Raw genomic sequence first — 17,905 nt, 5'->3', positions numbered from 1 at the left:
AAAAAAAAAAAAGAAAAAAAAAAAAAAAACAGAAGAAAAACCTGAAAACTGAGCAATCCATTGGCTTGTGGAGCAGTGGATGTTAAAACCAGGGGGGACACAGCAGCAGCTGTGGATGTCCCATCACGTCCAACTCCCCGCAGCAGACAGCGGATGGAGGGCTATAGGGGAGGAAGGGAGAGGGGGAGTGGAGGTGGGGAAGGTTAAGGGTGTAAGTACAGGTGGAGATGAGACAGCCCAGACTTCTGGAGGGCGACATCTCGTCTTGTTTTTTTATTTTGTTTTATTTTTTTTAAACATTTTTTGGGGATTTCAAACACAAAAAACATGTTCTAAAAAAGCAGCCTTGGTGTGTTGGATGTGGAAACAAGGGGGACCAAGTCCTTGCTGTCATTTTTTCGTCTACTCAGTCTCTCGATGCTGTTGTACTGTGTGTTGTGAGAGAAAAACCCATGACTGCAGTCGGGAACGTGTGTGTAAAAGGGTGAGAGAGAGAGAGAGAGAGAGAAAGAGAGAAAGTTTGGGTGAGGTGAATGTTTGGCTGTGTGCTTATGATACTGTCTTTGCTCCTCTGTGCAACACGTGTACACCGGGCATTCATGTGCGACGACCAGGCCGAGGGCAGAGAAGCTTACTTGCACTTTTGTGTCACTGGATGTGCATGCCAGTGTATTTATGTATGTCTGAGAGAAGAGAGAGACGACTGTGGATCAGTGTGTGTTGATAAGTGTTGTAGGTGTTTAGGTGTGTGTGTGTGTGTGTGTGTACTGTAGGCCCAGAATGGGGGAAGTGAGGGGGGGCCATGCTCGGTGACTAGTGTGTGTCCAGCCAGTTCATCAGTCAGTCAATCAGTCGGTCCTCTCAGCTTTCAGAGGGCCAGTTCCTATTCTTTAGCCTCAAGGAAGAGCGTCTCCTGAGGAAAGAGCTTGGCCTCCAGCAGAGTCGACCCTGGATCCAGCTGGGTGATCTGAGAGGAGACAGGGTGGGAGACAGAGTACAGACAGAACATGAGACTGTAACCGACTAAATGGCTTGAAGCGACAACTGCAACTTCTGGTTGATATATTTTTCCAAAGAAACCGAAATGCCGTCTTCAACTTGCCTGTTCAGTTTAACATATTAAACTTTCAATGTTGCCCCTGAGCATGTGAAATTAAGACACATGGAGAAAATTTGCTCAGCAAAGTTTTTTCCTTTACAAAGATTTGAAAACCAGCCACAGCAATGACTCTGGTAGGAAAGAGTCACAAAGTCAAACGCGTTTAAAGTCAGTCAAAAAAATGATCTAAACTATATTAAGACTTATTCGCATTTGTGCTGACAAAGATCTCCCAACTACTGCCGTGTTCAGTTAATGTGTGTGTTTGTGTCATTCTAACTTTTTTTTTTTATTTATTTTTTTTCTAAAAAAAAAAAGGACTCTTGGCTGTAATCTGAGCAGCAAGAGCTTTGTTTCCCTAAGAGGACCTTCAGGTTTGTTTTCATGGAAAGACTCCAGTGCAGAACAAACTGATGGTTACAGGACAGGAGAAAGAGGTGTGCCATAAAAGTGTGTGTGTGAGAGAACGGCAGGGATTGGGAGAGCTGCGTGTGGTTTCGATAGCTAATAATGACTAATTGCAGCTGTGACAAAGGTCAAACAGGAAGATGATGCTCTGGAGGAGAGAAACATTTATCTGTTTTGAATAGTGCAACAGCAGACGAATAATTCGGTACCACCCACAATGGAGCTGATAGAGTTAGCTGACATGGCGAGGGGGGGTGTCTGACCTGTGTTATTTATTTTTTTTGTTGGTGGGTTTTCTTTTTTTAAACAATCTGACTCTCTCTCTCACACCCACCACCCCTGTGGGCCTCTTCGCTTATGTGAGCTAATCACCGGAGGGTTGAGTTACATCGGGCCAATCTAACACCTGGGCTGAATGGGCGAGGTGGTGTGACACCGAGATGTGTCCAGGGCTTATCTGATGACTGCTGCGTCAGCCCTTCTGATTAGGGCTCCTATTCTAACCTTGCAGTGATGATTAACCAGCTTGCTGTACCTGCTGTAGAAGGTGGGAGGGCAAGCCAAGCGCTGTAAAGGTCGACCTCACAACAAGCAGACTGATCGGCCTACGACAGACCATTGTGGGAAGGGAAACGTGAACTCTGGCCATGAACCAAAGCACCTACACTCACCCACTGCAGGCTGGAAATGTATTGTCTTATTAGTTTGTGACAATCAAGGGCATATGGTTTTGGTCGATTTTAATTTGTAACCTGAATAAGAAATGCAAGAAATCCTTCATCTTCTCTTCAAACTATCTCCAAACATAGATAAATGATGACTCTATTAACTTAAGAATAATTGTGATAGCAACCAAAAAACAGCGATAAGAATATAAAATAAACAATCTGGACATTAAGCCTTTAAAATTACTGGGTGTTCAAGGACAAGGAGCAAAGGGGAGGTTAAAAAAAAAAAAAAAAAAAAAAAACAAGGCAGGGAAATTACGAAAAGGCGAGAAGGACATATCCGCATCAGACAACCTATCCATCTCCCAAGGGTGTTTGGAAATGTCACTGCTCTTTCATCTCTATGTCCTCATTTCAACGTGTCATATAGTCTCTTGACTTCTCAGCAGGGTCCTGGGGAGCCTCATGCTGGCAGGGAGACACCTTGAAGAGAGGTAAAACAGTGTGCATGTCTTTATAAGAGTGTGTGTGTGTCGCAAACATATTCCATCCCAACGGTGGGCAAGACGACCAACGGGGCGGCTGTGTTTCTTTTCCCACCTCAGGAGCAGCGTGTCGCAAATGGCTGCCATGCTAATGAACCTGACAGGCTGTGATGACACCACAGCATCAGGTAGGAGTAAATGAGGCTTTGGGGTGGAGCAGGTGTGTGTGTGTGTGTGTGTGTGTGTGTGTGTGTCTGAGTGTAGTCATGTGTCTGTGAACTGCATCGAAGAGTGTGTGTGTTTATGTGTGTGTATGCACTGTGAGTGAAATCAGGATGAGAGTTTGTGCTCATGGTGCACCAGGGAGAGACAACGGGGGGAGAGCAGCATCTGACTCTGAAAAAGAAAGTAGGGAAACAAGATGCCACACTGACACAGGAGACGGGCGCCATCGGTGATTGTTTACATTGTTATCCAATTAACAGACCATAAGCATGGAGGCATCTGTCAACAAACAAAGCTGTTGTTTTTCCTCTGCTCTGCCTAAGCCATACTCTCTCCTCCTGTGCCTACACAGCCATGCATACATACATACATACATACATAAGACAGACACAATCTAGCTCTCTGCTTGCAGTTTGTTTTTAACCTTGAGTCAATATAATTTTCATCAGCCAATTTAGATCAAATCAATCAGCTGAATTAGGGAACTGTCTAACAAATTAAAGAGATGAAATTAATTTCCAAAGATTGCCATCGGACTAACTGGTATTTGTGGAAAAGTAAAGGTTTTTTCCAGTTGTTAATTAAAAATACACAAATTGACAGAATAAAAACTGAATTGAACTCTGCCTGAAGCAAAATCTAAATAGATAATACAATATCTGGATGCTCAGCCATAAAAAGCCTAATTTTAAAACTGGAACCAGTTAAAAAGACAGATGGTGCTTCTCGGCAGTGTTTGATATTTTATCTTTCTTTCCTTATGAAAAATTGTATGACATAAAATAATCAGCTAATATCAACCCCGTGTATTTGGCATTATCAAAACAGCAGATTTCACCACTGTTAAAACCACATAATTAGCACTTAGAGTGAAGTTTAAAGCAAATAACACAATTGTAAGTCACTTGATGCAAATGAATAAAACACACTGATATAACAGAGGAGGCGACACTAAGCAACGCTCGGCCGTGAAAGAAAAGAAAGGGAAAATAAACACAGGCCCTCGAGATGTCCGATTCCAATATAATCAAACGTGCAGCTGAAATAACGCATTTTTAATGAAGCCATTACAGGCCCCACTATGTTAATTAAAACCAAATAACTTGTCTGTTTTGAACTAGTGTTGTCAAGTGTTTATTTGGCCAATTACAAAAGCAGTGGGAGATCATTATCTGCTGCCAGGAGCGTTGACAGCACGTAGCGCCGGGGCGTGAACAAAAAAGAACAGAGCAGAATACGGCGCTTCAAAGGGAGAAATGCACCGCACAGACTGGAAGAAGGGGGGCAGGTGGGAGGCGAGGGGGGCAACAGAGGGGAAAATACAGAAAAATAAACGAGGGAGCAAGTGTAGGGAGAGTAAATGAAGACTGGTTTATGCTTAAAAAAATATATTTAAAAGGGATTTGGGAGGCAAAAGTGAGAATGAACATGTGGAAGGATACAAAGACTGGAGAGCAAACGAAAAATATAATTACAATGGAAGGGGAGTGTGTAAGCAGAGGCAGAGAGAGAAGTAAAGAGGAGGGAAAAACGAGATGAAGGGAGGGAAATCTGGTAGGTCGAAAAGAAGCAGAGGGCTGGAGGTGGTGGGGGGAACTCAAAGATTCAGCTTTTAACATTTAAGATTCCCTTTGGACTCCATTTAAAAACACTCAAATTCAGGAACTTTTGTCTGGTAACTGATAATAAAATGACGTCTACTGCTCCTCCATCAGTGAAAAATAAATTGGTCAGTATATTGAAAAGAACACAGAATACCTGCTACTTCAATAAAAGGTCTATCACCAGAATATGATAAAGGGAGTTTTCACATTTGCACTTCACGGTAGTGTACGCTTCATATTGGAACACAAATGGATGCTGAACTGGGTATGACAACAGAGTAATTGTAGAAACAGTCGTTTACTGACGCATTCATCAAGTGATAAAGCACCAAATGCATTTTTGAGCTGAAACCTGAAGACATTAAGGGAGATACTGGTTTTTGTACGTGGCCAATGATGATGAGTGTCATATCATATGTAGCAGCGGGTTTGTGTTATGAACTGAATATTTTAAGTACAGTCCTGTGGAACCTCTGAATGAAACTACTTTTAAAATAAACTAGCTTCCCTCTTCCTGTGAAAACAAGTCAGATAGTGGGACAAGAAAAACAAAACACTGCAGGATAGCAGATGTAAAATCTATTGCAGTGCAGCACACAGATTCTTCTGTGCCACTGTTTATTTTTTCTGCATCTCAGGTTTTGTCTAAGAATCATTTGGGCACATTTGCTCACAGAGCTGGAGGATGGATTAAGGGAAGGTGAAATAGAGTACAGTAACACACTGAGAGAGAAATAAGACGCTGCTCTGACAGTGTTAGGGTATTCTTGAGCAGTCGGGCAGGAAGAACCAATTGTCGATTATTACACCGGCAGTCTAAACATTTTCACCGCAAGATGAAGGGAAAAGAAGACACCAGGCCTTCCAGCCGTGGTTTGCGCTCAACAAGTATCACAGAAAATTGAGAAAATTCTTCAATGAAAAGCTGAAAACTGAAACACTAAAAGTCCCCCCACCTCCTCCTCCCTTCTTCAAACTCGCTGACAGTCATAGAAACGGAGAAAGGGTTAGTTCCCTGAGCACGGCTAAGCCTAGTACAAATGAAGCCAGTGTAAGGCCTGCTGTAGTGCTGAAGAGATAAGCCACTGATACCAAATGTTGAGGAGAAGACCGAGCCCAAAAATTGGAGACTAATAGACATTTATTGGCTAAGCTACAAGAAGGTGGCAAAAGCATGAATCAGAGACATCTGAACTGGTTCTGATGTGGTATCTCCAAGTCTCAAAAGTTGATTAACGATTGGGAATAAAATCAGGCCTCCAGATTTCCAGATCAGAATATAGCCTTTTCTGCTGGTCAATAATATTGTAGTTTTATTCCAAAGCATTTGATTAAACTCGACTTAATGTTCTCAAGTAGGATTGTAGATCCGGTAATTTGTGTCACAGCTGAGTGAATGAAAGTGAAATAAAGCGGGCAGAAGAGGAGGGAAAAAGCAAAAGAAAGAGTGACACTGCACAAAGCCACACAGAACTCGGAAAGGGAAAGAAGGTTTCAACAGTTGTGCAGTATTACAAATGCAATAGTGGTCTATCCTCTATCCTCTGATCCTGGCAGAGCAACAGTGAGAGCGTCTGGATGGGATGGAGGCTTTCTATGCTCCCTCTCATTTAATTACAACACAGAGCTGGAGGATTAGACAGGGGCCTGTGTTCACAGCCTCATACTGGCACTACCACTGAGCCGCTTCCCTCCTCTCTTTCCCCAAATCTCTTGCCTTTCTGTTTTCTGGAATTATCTCCCATCTTCTTCTTTTTAATATCTTCTCCACTTGTCTTCTATATCCCTTTCTCTTTCAGACTGTTTCTCTGATTAAATCTTTTCTTTGTTTAAGCTTTTGTCTTCTCTGTTCTCTTTTCCACTAGTTCTGCAGTCACCATCCTCTTCTCGCTTCTCTACCCCTCTAATCCTCCCATCCTGTTTTTGCCGGAATTTCATCTGCGATGCAGACACATCTTTATCTCTGTCTCAAACACATGTTTACTCTTGATTATAAAGAGACAACTGTGAATCCTTTAAGTGACAAAGTTGTGAGCGGGGCATGTGTTTACTTGAAAATATTTGTGCATGTGTTGAAGTGTGTGATTGTGACGAAATGAAGAGTGTGAGCTACGTGTTAACGTGTGTGTTAGTTTGAGGTGTTTGCCCCAGTGGTCTCTACAGACTGAGATGGCACATTGCCTGGGCAAGCCTACACACACACACACACACACACTTACACACACCCGCACACCTCCATACAATCATCACCACCCACCCTCCACATGCACTCTTCTCTTGATTAATGGAAATCCCATTTTTGTTTCCAGCAGCATGGCTAATTAAACTGGTAGTTAAAACAGTGCTCATTAGCTTGCTACCACAGAGCGTGGCGACCAAGCCCTCTAATGACTGGTTGTAGCTGACGAAGTGCTGCCGGGCGTCAGCGGAAGAGCCGCAGAGAATACTACTGTTAGTGCTGACAACTGTATCCTACCCACAGTCGCAGTCTACTGTATTCACAACGGACTGATGCAAATTAATATTCACTGAATAATGCATGTGCGCTGGAGGATGGATAGACACTCGGTTTAACTTCCCTGGTCACAGGTACAAGGAAATGTAGGCGGACACAAACACTGCGGAGGATAATGATAAAAATAAGAAAAACTAAACTAACACATCAATCAGCCACAACAGATTGTTTTAATGTCTGCCTTCTTCACTCTCAGCTGTCACCTGAGATTCAGTCCAGGCCCAAAGAGATGGATCCCTCCATCAGAGAGGCTAGCTGTGGCCGAGAGCACTTGATAACCTGCTGCTACTCTCTGGCTCTAAGAATGAATTTAGTGTTTTTGTTGGTGTGGCCGCAGAGCTGAAATCAAGGACAGCAGAAAACTGTCATCTTATCCCTCCACATGTGGATGTGACAGATTAGCTGTGTGGTCTTTAAAGGCCTTTTTCACAGTGCATATAAAAGTGTGATAAGAACAGGACAACTTTCATCATGTGTTAGATGCGAAACTCACATTTCTACGAGGGAAGGTGGTGAGGAGCTTGAACTCCTCAAAGGGGTACCCCTTGGATGCGACGAAGTCAAAGAGGACCTGAAGCTTACAGCTGCCCAGGAAACGCCTCTCCAAAAATTCGCCACTTGGTGTGCGGATTCGCAATTTGCTGATTTGTTCTCCGGACTCCTCGGCGGGCTCTGGCGGTAGGGCCTGCTCCAATGACAAGCGGATAGCCTGGAAGAAGGTGGAGGAAGAAATCCAGTATTGTGCTTAGTTCAACACACTGACAGCTCTGGGGACATTTCATGATAAGTAGAGAGATGGCCAGAGTTACATGACGCATTAAGGACAGATTATAAGTAGATGTCTTTGTAGAAAACAGAGCTAAACATCACATTAGATTAGGAATAATGAAGGTGACCGCAAATCTTGGAAATCAGATGTTTACGTTTCTTCACTTCACAAGATGATACCTTGTCTTTTCACTAGATTCAACTAAACTAAAACGAATCAAGGAAAATTTAAGATATGAAAGACAACTGCACAGCTTGACAACTTTTTCTACACACAGTGCTTCAGAGCGTTGACTGAGAGGAGGGATGTTTACATACAGGTGTCGGTGAGATGTAGCTGTCATCACTGGTGCTTGATTTACAGTTTGTCCACACTAGACTGTAGAATATATATCATCATCTCAGGTAGCCAACAAGTTAAGGACTCATGATATAATATCTAAAGAATATAAAAGAAAAAAAATCTGAGATTGAGTCAAATGCGATTATGATAAAATGAAGCCGTCTCTTTGTGTTCCTAGAAAACTTAAAACGAAGACTGGAAAGTAACACTGGCAGCTATAGAGATGATGGCACTCTTAACAAAACAAGTATGAAAGACAAGCCAAGAGTCTGATTGAAGCACTGTTGCCTCACATTAATTAAAGGATCTTCTTGTCCTGAGAATGTTATTAAATTAGTTGTCCTGGGTCTCACCCTGTTCCCAAAAGCCTGGTGTAGCTCAGGAGGTTGCCAAGCACAATTTCAATACTTTAAAAACAGCCAAGTGAGTTCCTCTTTCATACTGATTGGTGTTGCTCGGCCACCTTTTTAGGGCAATCTGCGATAGGAGCTGCAGTTGTGATCATCTCATTGTGAAAATGTACATGGAAAGTTAAAATTGTGTGGATACTAACACAGTTGACTCTGTTAATATTGTCATCCACTCAGTAGGCGTAAGACAAGCAGTTCTCCTGTGCTCTAAAAACCGCGCTACAGCCACTCCCTTGAGCCTTCGTCTTTCTGCTCCTGCCCCTCACCCCCTCCTCCTTCAGCTTGTTGTTCCTGTTTGGCCAGCCGGGGAACATATGCTGTGACAACACGCCCCAGTTTTATTTACACACCATAATGCAATTATATTTCATAAGAGTGTACAACAGTAGCTCATTAGCAGCTTCTGGTGTTGGGTGGGCAGGGTAGGGCACGTGCCGCACCGCCATCAGCTCCCTCAGGTATAAGAGCTGATGCTGACTGAGTTAAAGGGGCCCAGAGGGACGAACCAACACACACACACACCGATAACAGACAGGAGTGTGGGCACGGTGGTGGGCATATAAATGCAGACAGACAGTCGACCACAGACAGAAGCATAAACACCCACAAGACTGGGCTGTAGCGTCCCAAAAGAAAACCACGGGACACGCGTCTGGTCGAGCTTTGGCTCCTGGCTGCTCCACACAAACAATCAGAAGCATCTATCCGTCCATTTATCTCCCTCTCTCCTAACCACAGAGAGCAAACACATGACAGGTGGGAGGGTGGGGGATGGAGGGGTTGGGTGCACCTGACAGCCATACAACTATATGCTAAGAGCCCCCCAAAGGAGGTAAATAGTAAAATCAACCTACACAGACACATGAACCATGTACACCCCCAACCACCATCACTCTGCACTGCACAAAATCACAGAGAAAGTATTCCCTCCAGCATTGTCAACTCTCCGGTGGCTGTTGATGTTTTTGTTGTGTCTGCAGTTTCTGTTGTGTACACCATGAAGTTACTGCTTTTAAGAAATCAAACATGTAAAGATTGAAAGCAGAAAAATAAAAAAACGATGAGAGCAGCTACATTGCATATTCTACCCAGAGGTCAGCGGGAAATTGGAAGTACTGGAAAGAAGCGGGAGCTTCAGTGAAGTGTCTAAATGTTATTTTTCATGTTTTTTCTCAGGTCATGCTTGTGTGTGTTTTGCTGCTATTGGGTGTCCAAATTTCCAGCAGAATTGATTTGAGTTTTTATCTATCTGTCTATATAACAAGCTGCATTTGTAATTGAATCAATTTTTTACACGTGAACAAAATAAAACATATGAGTTTTCTCCTACTTCTTCTTAAATGACCATCAGATTTTTAAATTAAGATTAATCATTTACTTTCTTACATACTTTATATTTGTACTTCACATCAACTCAACAGGTCATAGTTGAAAATATCAGTCAAATTTAAATAGTTTTAAATAGTTTTCTTTCATTTTTTATGGACTTGTTTTTCAGCGCATTGGTGGGTCGGGGATTAATAGAAACAAAAGCTACAGTACACAGGCAGTTGTATCATGTCCCATGACATATTCATGAGTTTGTAGACTGTAACACAAGCACAACACCAGTGTGTTAACACTGGAGACGACATAGAGACCGTGGTGCTTTGGTGGAGAAACACAAAGCCGTAGTGGCCATTGTTGTTTAAAATACACAAGCGTGCACAGTTTGGTTAGCGGACGACAGTGATATAATTAAAACAACCAGGTCCGGGCTCTTTTGTTGTTGTCAGTTTAACTTAAGAGAGAAATCACCTGAACAAGCCGGGTCACCCAATACCTCAATACCTGGAGGCACTCTGCTGCTGAGTAAACAACAATCACAGAGGACTACACTGTATTACTATGGACTGTATTACAACAATGGTGTCGTCCTGACAGACAATAGTTCTCCCTGTATGCGTGACAGTGCGTCAGTGTGTCCGCCTGTGTGTGTGTGTGTGTGTGTGTGTGCCAGCCCACTCTTCACATACAATAATTGTTTTCCTGTGAATATGTGTGTGTGTTTACCAGGGTGGTGTGTGTTTGTGCACAAGCCAGAGTACATGAATCACCTCATTCTTTTGTTCACTGACTTTTCAATACGAGGCTGTGCGCTATTCCAACGTAAAGCAGTTAAAGTGAACAACAACTGTGTGTATGTAAGGTGACACGTACAGTGACAGGCCTCACTGTAATTAGTGTATTTCATTCTTCTGAAATGAATGTTGACCCACACTACACACGCTTCACCAATACCACATTATAATTAAATTGTGAGAAAAGCGCAAGACACAGCCAAAACATGCCATAGCACAGTCACTGTGCGCTGAAACATTTCACTGGGAAAAGGATATAAAAACCAGTTGATAAATTTGCATTTGTTTTCTCACCTCCTTTTCCTCCTCCTGCTCCTTTCTCATCTGCTCCAGGCGGACCTGCTCAGCCTCTTCTCTTTCTTGGGCTTCTCTCTGAAAATGATGGACAGGTATATTCACATGAAATATCAGTGCCAAATCCGACAATGTAACACGCGGTGCTAAAGGTTGTTACCGACTTGTTTACGTGTTGCTACTTTAGCTTTAATGACTTTCTGTGGTTACTTCAGTAACCCAAACAGCTGGGGCACTGGGGTCTTTAAATCTAGTACAAGCTAATGATGATGTGACTTACTGAATAATTTCTGATCATCGCAGCTGTGATTCCATTTTTTTCTACGCTCTTACTGTAGACACTTATGGCACCTATTCTTATACAAAGATGGAGGCTTTACAATGAGTTATTAGTTATGTATTATCAGATCCAATTATTTTACAATACAAAAACAAAGTTGATGGCCATTTAAATTAAAACCAAAATTGCAACAAAGCGGGTCCTTGGTGGTGTATTTTTTTTTTTTAGTTTGCTTCTTTTCTTTTACTGTTAAAATTTACCACTGGTTCAAGTAAGGAAACTAACTCTGGGGCTCAGTGTCACTGAAGGAGTAGATGTAATGAGCTGCTGTAGATGGTAGGAAACACTGATCATAATGAATACCAGCAGCACAGAAGACAGTTAGATTTTTTTTTCTTTTTTTTTTAAGTACCTTCTTACGGTCAGCCTCTAAAGAGAGACGGTAGGCCTCATCCTGTTCTCTCTTCACCATCTCTCTCGCCTCACGTTCGTCCTGGATGGAGGGAGGGGAAAAAGAAAGCAATGTCCATTAACTAACAAGACAATAAAGGATACATGGGGACAAAACATCGGAGCTGAGAGGCCAAAAAGAATCCAGTAAAGGAAAATGCAGCATGTCATGTGTGGTTACATACAAACACCAGGTATGAAAGAGTAGCACCAGAGGGGAATTCAATATGACAGGCCTGTCATTTACCAGACCTTGAGCTTCTTTTATGTTTCCTCATCTCAGTTTCACCGTTCCCTTTCTCTTTCATTCGGTCGGCCTTTCGCTTCCTGTTTGTACAGAGGGAAGGGGAAAGGCGCCCTTTCTCTTTCTACCTGCTGTGGCTACAAAGTGTTTTATAAAGACTGGGACTAAATACGAGTGCCCATTGTGTTAACAGGGCACAGCCATTGGCTTTCTATTTTCTGAAGGCCCATGCTGTGTGCTAGCCCAGATATGGAAAAGTAAGCTTTTTGTGATGATCAGAGGACTACTGCGCAGCCTATCAGTGGCTCGGCAAAAGGACAGTGTGCATTGTTGCATTCAATCAGAAAATGCAAAGGATACATTTGTGCTTTTGACCTGCATAATGGATGAACATTGAAAGGAAACTGTAAAAGAATGGTGGACGAGGACAAAAGCATCAAAAGTGGCAACCTTCAATGGACTGGCCTGAGTCACGCAAACAAGTTGAACAGCAGCTCAAAACTCAGTCCGTGTTCTCCTAAGATGTCTTCAAATGCACCATCTGTGCTGAATGCCCTAAGTGCACCAGATGCATGGATCAAAATATTAACCTTCCGAGTATCTGCTTGAACACAATGTGTTTTGTTTTGGGTTTTTTTTGCCTTGGAGGAATATAGAAACACAGAAATATTTTCCACATCGATATCATGGCTACTGATCAAGCTCGTGAGATGTATTGTTTTCTAAGCGCAATAATAGTTCTCATTAAGTCAGAAGTCGGAAATTCAAGCTGCCAAACATTTAATTTTTGTTCAATAAAAAAAAAATATTTTCCGGGTTGAAGAAATCAGTTTTAATGAGCAGTTTGATTTGGGGACTTATTAAATAAACTGGGATGTTTTAGATCTTTTGAGCAACACAATAGCTCAGTGGCTCACTGTAACTTCACAGCCAGAAGCTCCAGATCTAAATGTGTGTGTGTGTGTTCCTGTCTGCATTAACCTGATGCTGGGTTACGTGCGTTACGCGATCTTAAGGTACTGGCTTCAAAAATCTGTATTCAGTGCTTAGAATTTCCCTGAAACCAGCTGTTTACCACAAAAAATGAACACTGGTTTTACTTGGCAGATCTTCCCATGACATGCCAGTCAAAAGACCTGAAAATGACCCGTGATGCTGACAGATATCGACCACAAAACCTGCGGTGTGTTGTCAGTCGATTACTAACTGCTAAGCTAAAACACAGACAACCATAGGAATGACTGGTGAGTCAATAAGGATGGTTGAAGTCACAATGTGGCTGTCCAGCTGCTCCATTTCCAGACAGACACAAAAGTCAGTGTTAAAGTGGAATGTCTCGGTCGGGTGGGCGTCTGTGTTCATGTCTGAGTTTGCCTTTGCAGAGGCGAGGCAGAAAAACTGAGAGCAGAAAGAAGAAAAAGGGAAGAGAAGAAGGAAATTCATCAACGCCTGAGAGCTGCTACAGCAAATACGGGATTATAGCAGTCAAGGTTGAGTTCACCCTTGAGATGAGATAAGTCCTGTCAGATACAGGATATACTAAAATCCTGTCGTTATTGGTACTAATCATGAATAATCACACCGAACATCATGCTTTCATCATCCCTCATACTCTCTACTTTTTTCAGAGATTTTCACAAGCTATTTCTTTTTGGCAAATTATGCCAGGATATTTATCCCACTTAAATATAATTTCAGAACAGCTTTATCAAGTCAAATCTACTTTCTATTTTTCATGACAGCTCTCAAACCAGTTGTTGTAGTGATTATAAAAATGTGTTGTGCAGGGGGAAAAAAAAATCTGCCTCTGAAAAAACAAAGATACTACATTATAAGGTCAATATCTGATGCACTGTATTGAATCAAATTATTCTTGCCGGGAGACAGAGCTGGGTACTGAATGTCAATACTTTTGTTATGAAGTGAAATGTGTCACATTTTGGATCTCTGAGGCTGGCATAAGATGTCTGCTGAAATGCAAATGTTGCCAGTTTTAGTCTGTTTAATTTAGGCATCATTCTTGCATGGAAGCTTTTCTTGAGAAAACATCAAACATTTGAGAACTTATTTGTCTAATGAAAAAAAAGGAGGCTTTGTAGAAACAATAGCTCAGATCTGATGTATCAATGGATATCATTTGATCTTTAGCGGCATTGAAACTCAGGTGTCTTTTAAAAACCGGTTGTGATACACAGCCTCAGTATGTACTGAAAGTTAACCCCATGAGTCAGCTTGGGCTCACACTGAATACTTAGTGTCACATCTTGTTATAAAAAAGAGATTGTTAAGTCCAATATGAAGCCAGAGAATTGTTGCAATAATGAAAACAACTCTGAGGAAATAACTGCCATTCATCAGCAGGGAAAGCCGAACCCTTAGAGTGTATGTGACAAGAGTGACTGCTTGACCATTGTTCACATAGCTCAGATGCTATGACGCTTAGGTTAACATTGTTCGGGAGGCTGTTTGGTTGACTAATTTTAAAACGTGTAATATGGCATAACATGTGTCAACTATAGTTATAGTCGTCAAATAAGCTGTCACAGAAATTGTGGGAATACACACACCTGACTGAAACATCTGTTTGTGTCACATATTTAACATTTGTATGTGTGAAAACTGAGGTCTGGAATAGTTATATAACGATCCCAAGTCAAGTTTTTGAATCGTTGCAATAATTATTAAAATAAATTATATTCTATTGTTGCTAATGGCTAAATCTCAGATGACAAGTCTGAAGATGACTGAGACGAGGAGATTTTTTATTTTTTTTTTTTTTGGTGGGGGGGGGGGTTACGTGAGTACTCTCACTGTCAATAGAAAATCTTCCTGGACAAAAACATACAGTGTGTCATCCATTCTCTTGTTTGATGCTGCTGAATAAACACATCAGTAAGTGATAAAGAGGGTCTGCTGAAAGTCTTTGACAGTGAAGAAACCTCCCTGTCATACTGCCCCAGATTCCCGTCTATGACATGAAAGACCATTACCAATGTTCCCTCATTTTTTTTCTTTATTTTGAATGGAGTGTATCCATCAGTTGTGTTTGTCCACTTTCTATTGGAGTAAAGCAGTTTAACAATGCAGTCTGATGTGTCCCAACATGTTCACATTTATCTCTCAAGCAGGACATAATAGACTAATGCCACTGAGCTCCAGTCAAACATCTATTAATATTCCTCATCCCAACCAAACCTTAATAAACCAGATATTTTTAAACCTGATCCAAAGTCTATTCTACATCTTTAAGAATCAGACTCTGATTCTTCAGGCATTTTTTCTTCCTGTTCAGACTTTACCTCATCTTTGATGTCCTCTTGTTGTTGTGCTGTAAAAATCTCCATTGCTCCCATTAACCTCATCATCAACTCGTCCACTGTCGTATTGCCTGTAGATAAAAATAAATGAATAAATACACACACACACACACACACACACACACACACACACACACACACGTCACAGTTAAAAGTGAGTAATTTATTCATTTTTAATATGAATGACCGAAATAAATATTTTCCAAATATTATGACTATTAATCCGGCTATTTATAAAAATAGGAATTACCTTGAATAACGTTTAGAACTTCGTTGGATGTGCGTTTTCCCATTACTATAAGCAGCAGGGGGAACTGGTCTGTTTTGTATGTTCGTATAGTTTGTGTCACAGCACTTCCAAAGTGCCTTGTACACATGGTGAGTAGTCTGGAAGAAAAGACAGGCATCTGATTCAAATTTCACTTTTTTTTTTTTTAAATTCACATCATTGTTTTTCTTGGAAGTGTACACGTATTTCAGAACCTGCCACTGAAACATAGAGGAAACAAATGCATACAAGCATGTGTACAAACATTTTTACAACATATGGAAATGAAGGTGTATACTCCAGATTTTCAGACTGCAGCAGAGCAGAGAAATACATACAACTTGTGGTATTAAGGACTTTAAAGCCAATTCTGGATTTTCTTATTCCACCAGAGTGACATGCTATCTCAATTGGAACCAAAGGTGAATTAGTATTCCTCGCCAGACACCCAGAATTGATAGGGCAAGAGAGGATTTCTTATTCCATTACAAAGACAGAACTTTTTAAATTAACATTTCAGAGAGGGAAAAGGGTAGCAGGCAGCCAGGGCCCTGCCAAGCTCCCTGTAAATGTCATAATATTAATGAATTGCTATAGACTGAATGCAAATATAGATTAGCTTTTTCTCTCGCCTTTTAATAAGATCTACTTTAATAACTTGCTGGTAAAATAGAGAAGTAATGGAATGGATGAAGGGACAGCAGGTCAGAGGAAGAAGATAGATGGAAGTGGTAGTGTCTGAGTCGGGGTTTAAATCATTAAAGTATAGAGTCAAAGCTGCTGCAGGAGCAACTTTCAGACTTTTCAAACTACGGGATTGATCCATTGTGGTTCTTTTTAAAACTTTAATAAAATAGAGGTGGGAAACTTATAGATCAGTAAATCATGGGAAAGGTACAGGGCCTGTGATCAAATGTGACCAGAATTCAAGACGCTGTCCGAACACAAACAAAACTTTTCTGTGTTGAACTTTGAGTGACCCGTGTCAAGCAATGAAAAAGTGGGGAACCCTAAATCCTACTGATCATTCTGTCCTGACATTTGTCCCTGTTCAGATCTCAACCAAGGCAGACCATAACAATAGTCCACGGGGAAACTCTAACCTGTAATGAAAGGCCAGTTAACAATGGACACTAACTTAAAGGGTAACCCAATCTTAAATCTTCCATTAAGCACAAGGCAACCTGCTTTGGTTTCTATCTCAAAACCAAGGAAGTCAATCCACCACAGCAAAAACCATCACCACAATATAAAAAATGCTGAGCCTGGAAAGTCACCCAGGAAATATTTCTCATCCACTGTCAGTTCAGATGAGAGAAATGTTGTAATCAGTATATGAAACACTAATGAATCCACATATTGAACAAGTACGAACGCAACACCGAGGGCAGAAGGAAGACAAACTTCTCCAGAAGCTGAGGTGAACAGTTCATCACAGTCTCATCCAGCCATAACATGGTAAAGAATGTAGCCTGGGTCATACCAGACCTGCGGCCTTTAAAAACCCTTAAGGATGACAAACTGGAGGAATAAAAACCTGCCTGGAATTTGCAACTAATGTGAGTAAAAGCCTCTGCTCCAGTGCTTAATCTGATTGACAGCCTCTAATTTGTCACCCGTCCCTCCTCGTTCACTCACTGCACATCCTGGCGGTTAAAATAGTTAATGTTTCCCTGGACTGTCATGTCACATTTGTTCACATCAAGGCGGTGGAAGCAGATGCGATTAGACTGGTTAGAGCTGACAGCTGCTTGACTGAGCAGCTGATGAGCCCAGCTAGTACAGTAGCACTGCAGGGAATGTTTTTAACAGCCACCTGTATGGGAGTAAGTATGGGAACCGGATGCTCCGATAACTCACTGTGTCACACACACTTTGTTTCAGAGCTAATGTGGGCATGTTTTGATTTGAAAATGACATTTTGTTCTCTCTCTTAACAGGTTTTGTGTCCAGGTAAGAGAATGTCAGGAGGAGAAGTCAAGTGTACAGAACAGTTGGAGTGTTAGTCAGTCCCTGTTCTTGAAGGTCAAGATGCCAATGTCAAAGAATTACATGATAACCTGCGCTAATGTATCGATACCGTCATATACTGTTGACTGTCAAAGAATATACAAAAGAAATAGCATTAAAATAGAGACACCTTACTCAGCATGAAATAAAAAGTGTAATAGATCTAAAGAAGTACGACACATGCTGATAAAATGAGCTCCTTCTATTGTGTTTATCTACAAATACTTATAATCTTTGTCCAGCGCAATGGCAGTACTGCACCTCTACGATCCGACTTATTTCCCAGGAGTGACAATTACACTCACATCCAATCAGCGGAACTGCATTTATGCATAATTAATCATTTAACTGGGAAGCCTGTGAGAATACAGAGAGCAAAGCAACAGGCACATTCCAA

General features: G+C 41.5%; 1 protein-coding gene across 2 annotated transcripts in view; it reads right to left on the bottom strand.

The window, feature by feature from the left end:
* Positions 1-5: 5 nt before the first annotated feature.
* The window catches only part of faf1 (Fas (TNFRSF6) associated factor 1), a 55,902-nt gene continuing 38,002 nt past the window's right edge, over positions 6-17,905 (bottom strand). For both annotated transcript variants that reach the window (XM_029499879.1, XM_029499880.1), the window contains exons 14-19: positions 15,481-15,617; positions 15,213-15,301; positions 11,632-11,712; positions 10,940-11,017; positions 7,498-7,713; positions 6-967 (exon numbers count right to left, since the gene is read on the bottom strand). In XM_029499879.1, coding sequence (XP_029355739.1) covers positions 884-967; positions 7,498-7,713; positions 10,940-11,017; positions 11,632-11,712; positions 15,213-15,301; positions 15,481-15,617 — 685 coding nt within the window. In that variant the 3' untranslated portion in view covers positions 6-883. The remainder of the gene's footprint in view (positions 968-7,497; positions 7,714-10,939; positions 11,018-11,631; positions 11,713-15,212; positions 15,302-15,480; positions 15,618-17,905) is intronic.

The sequence above is a fragment of the Echeneis naucrates genome, chromosome 4 (genome assembly GCF_900963305.1).
Source record: "Echeneis naucrates chromosome 4, fEcheNa1.1, whole genome shotgun sequence".
Classification (NCBI taxonomy): Eukaryota; Metazoa; Chordata; class Actinopteri; order Carangiformes; family Echeneidae; genus Echeneis; species Echeneis naucrates.
The sequence above is the reverse complement of the archived record's forward strand: the minus strand, read 5'-3'. Positions and strand labels throughout refer to the sequence as shown.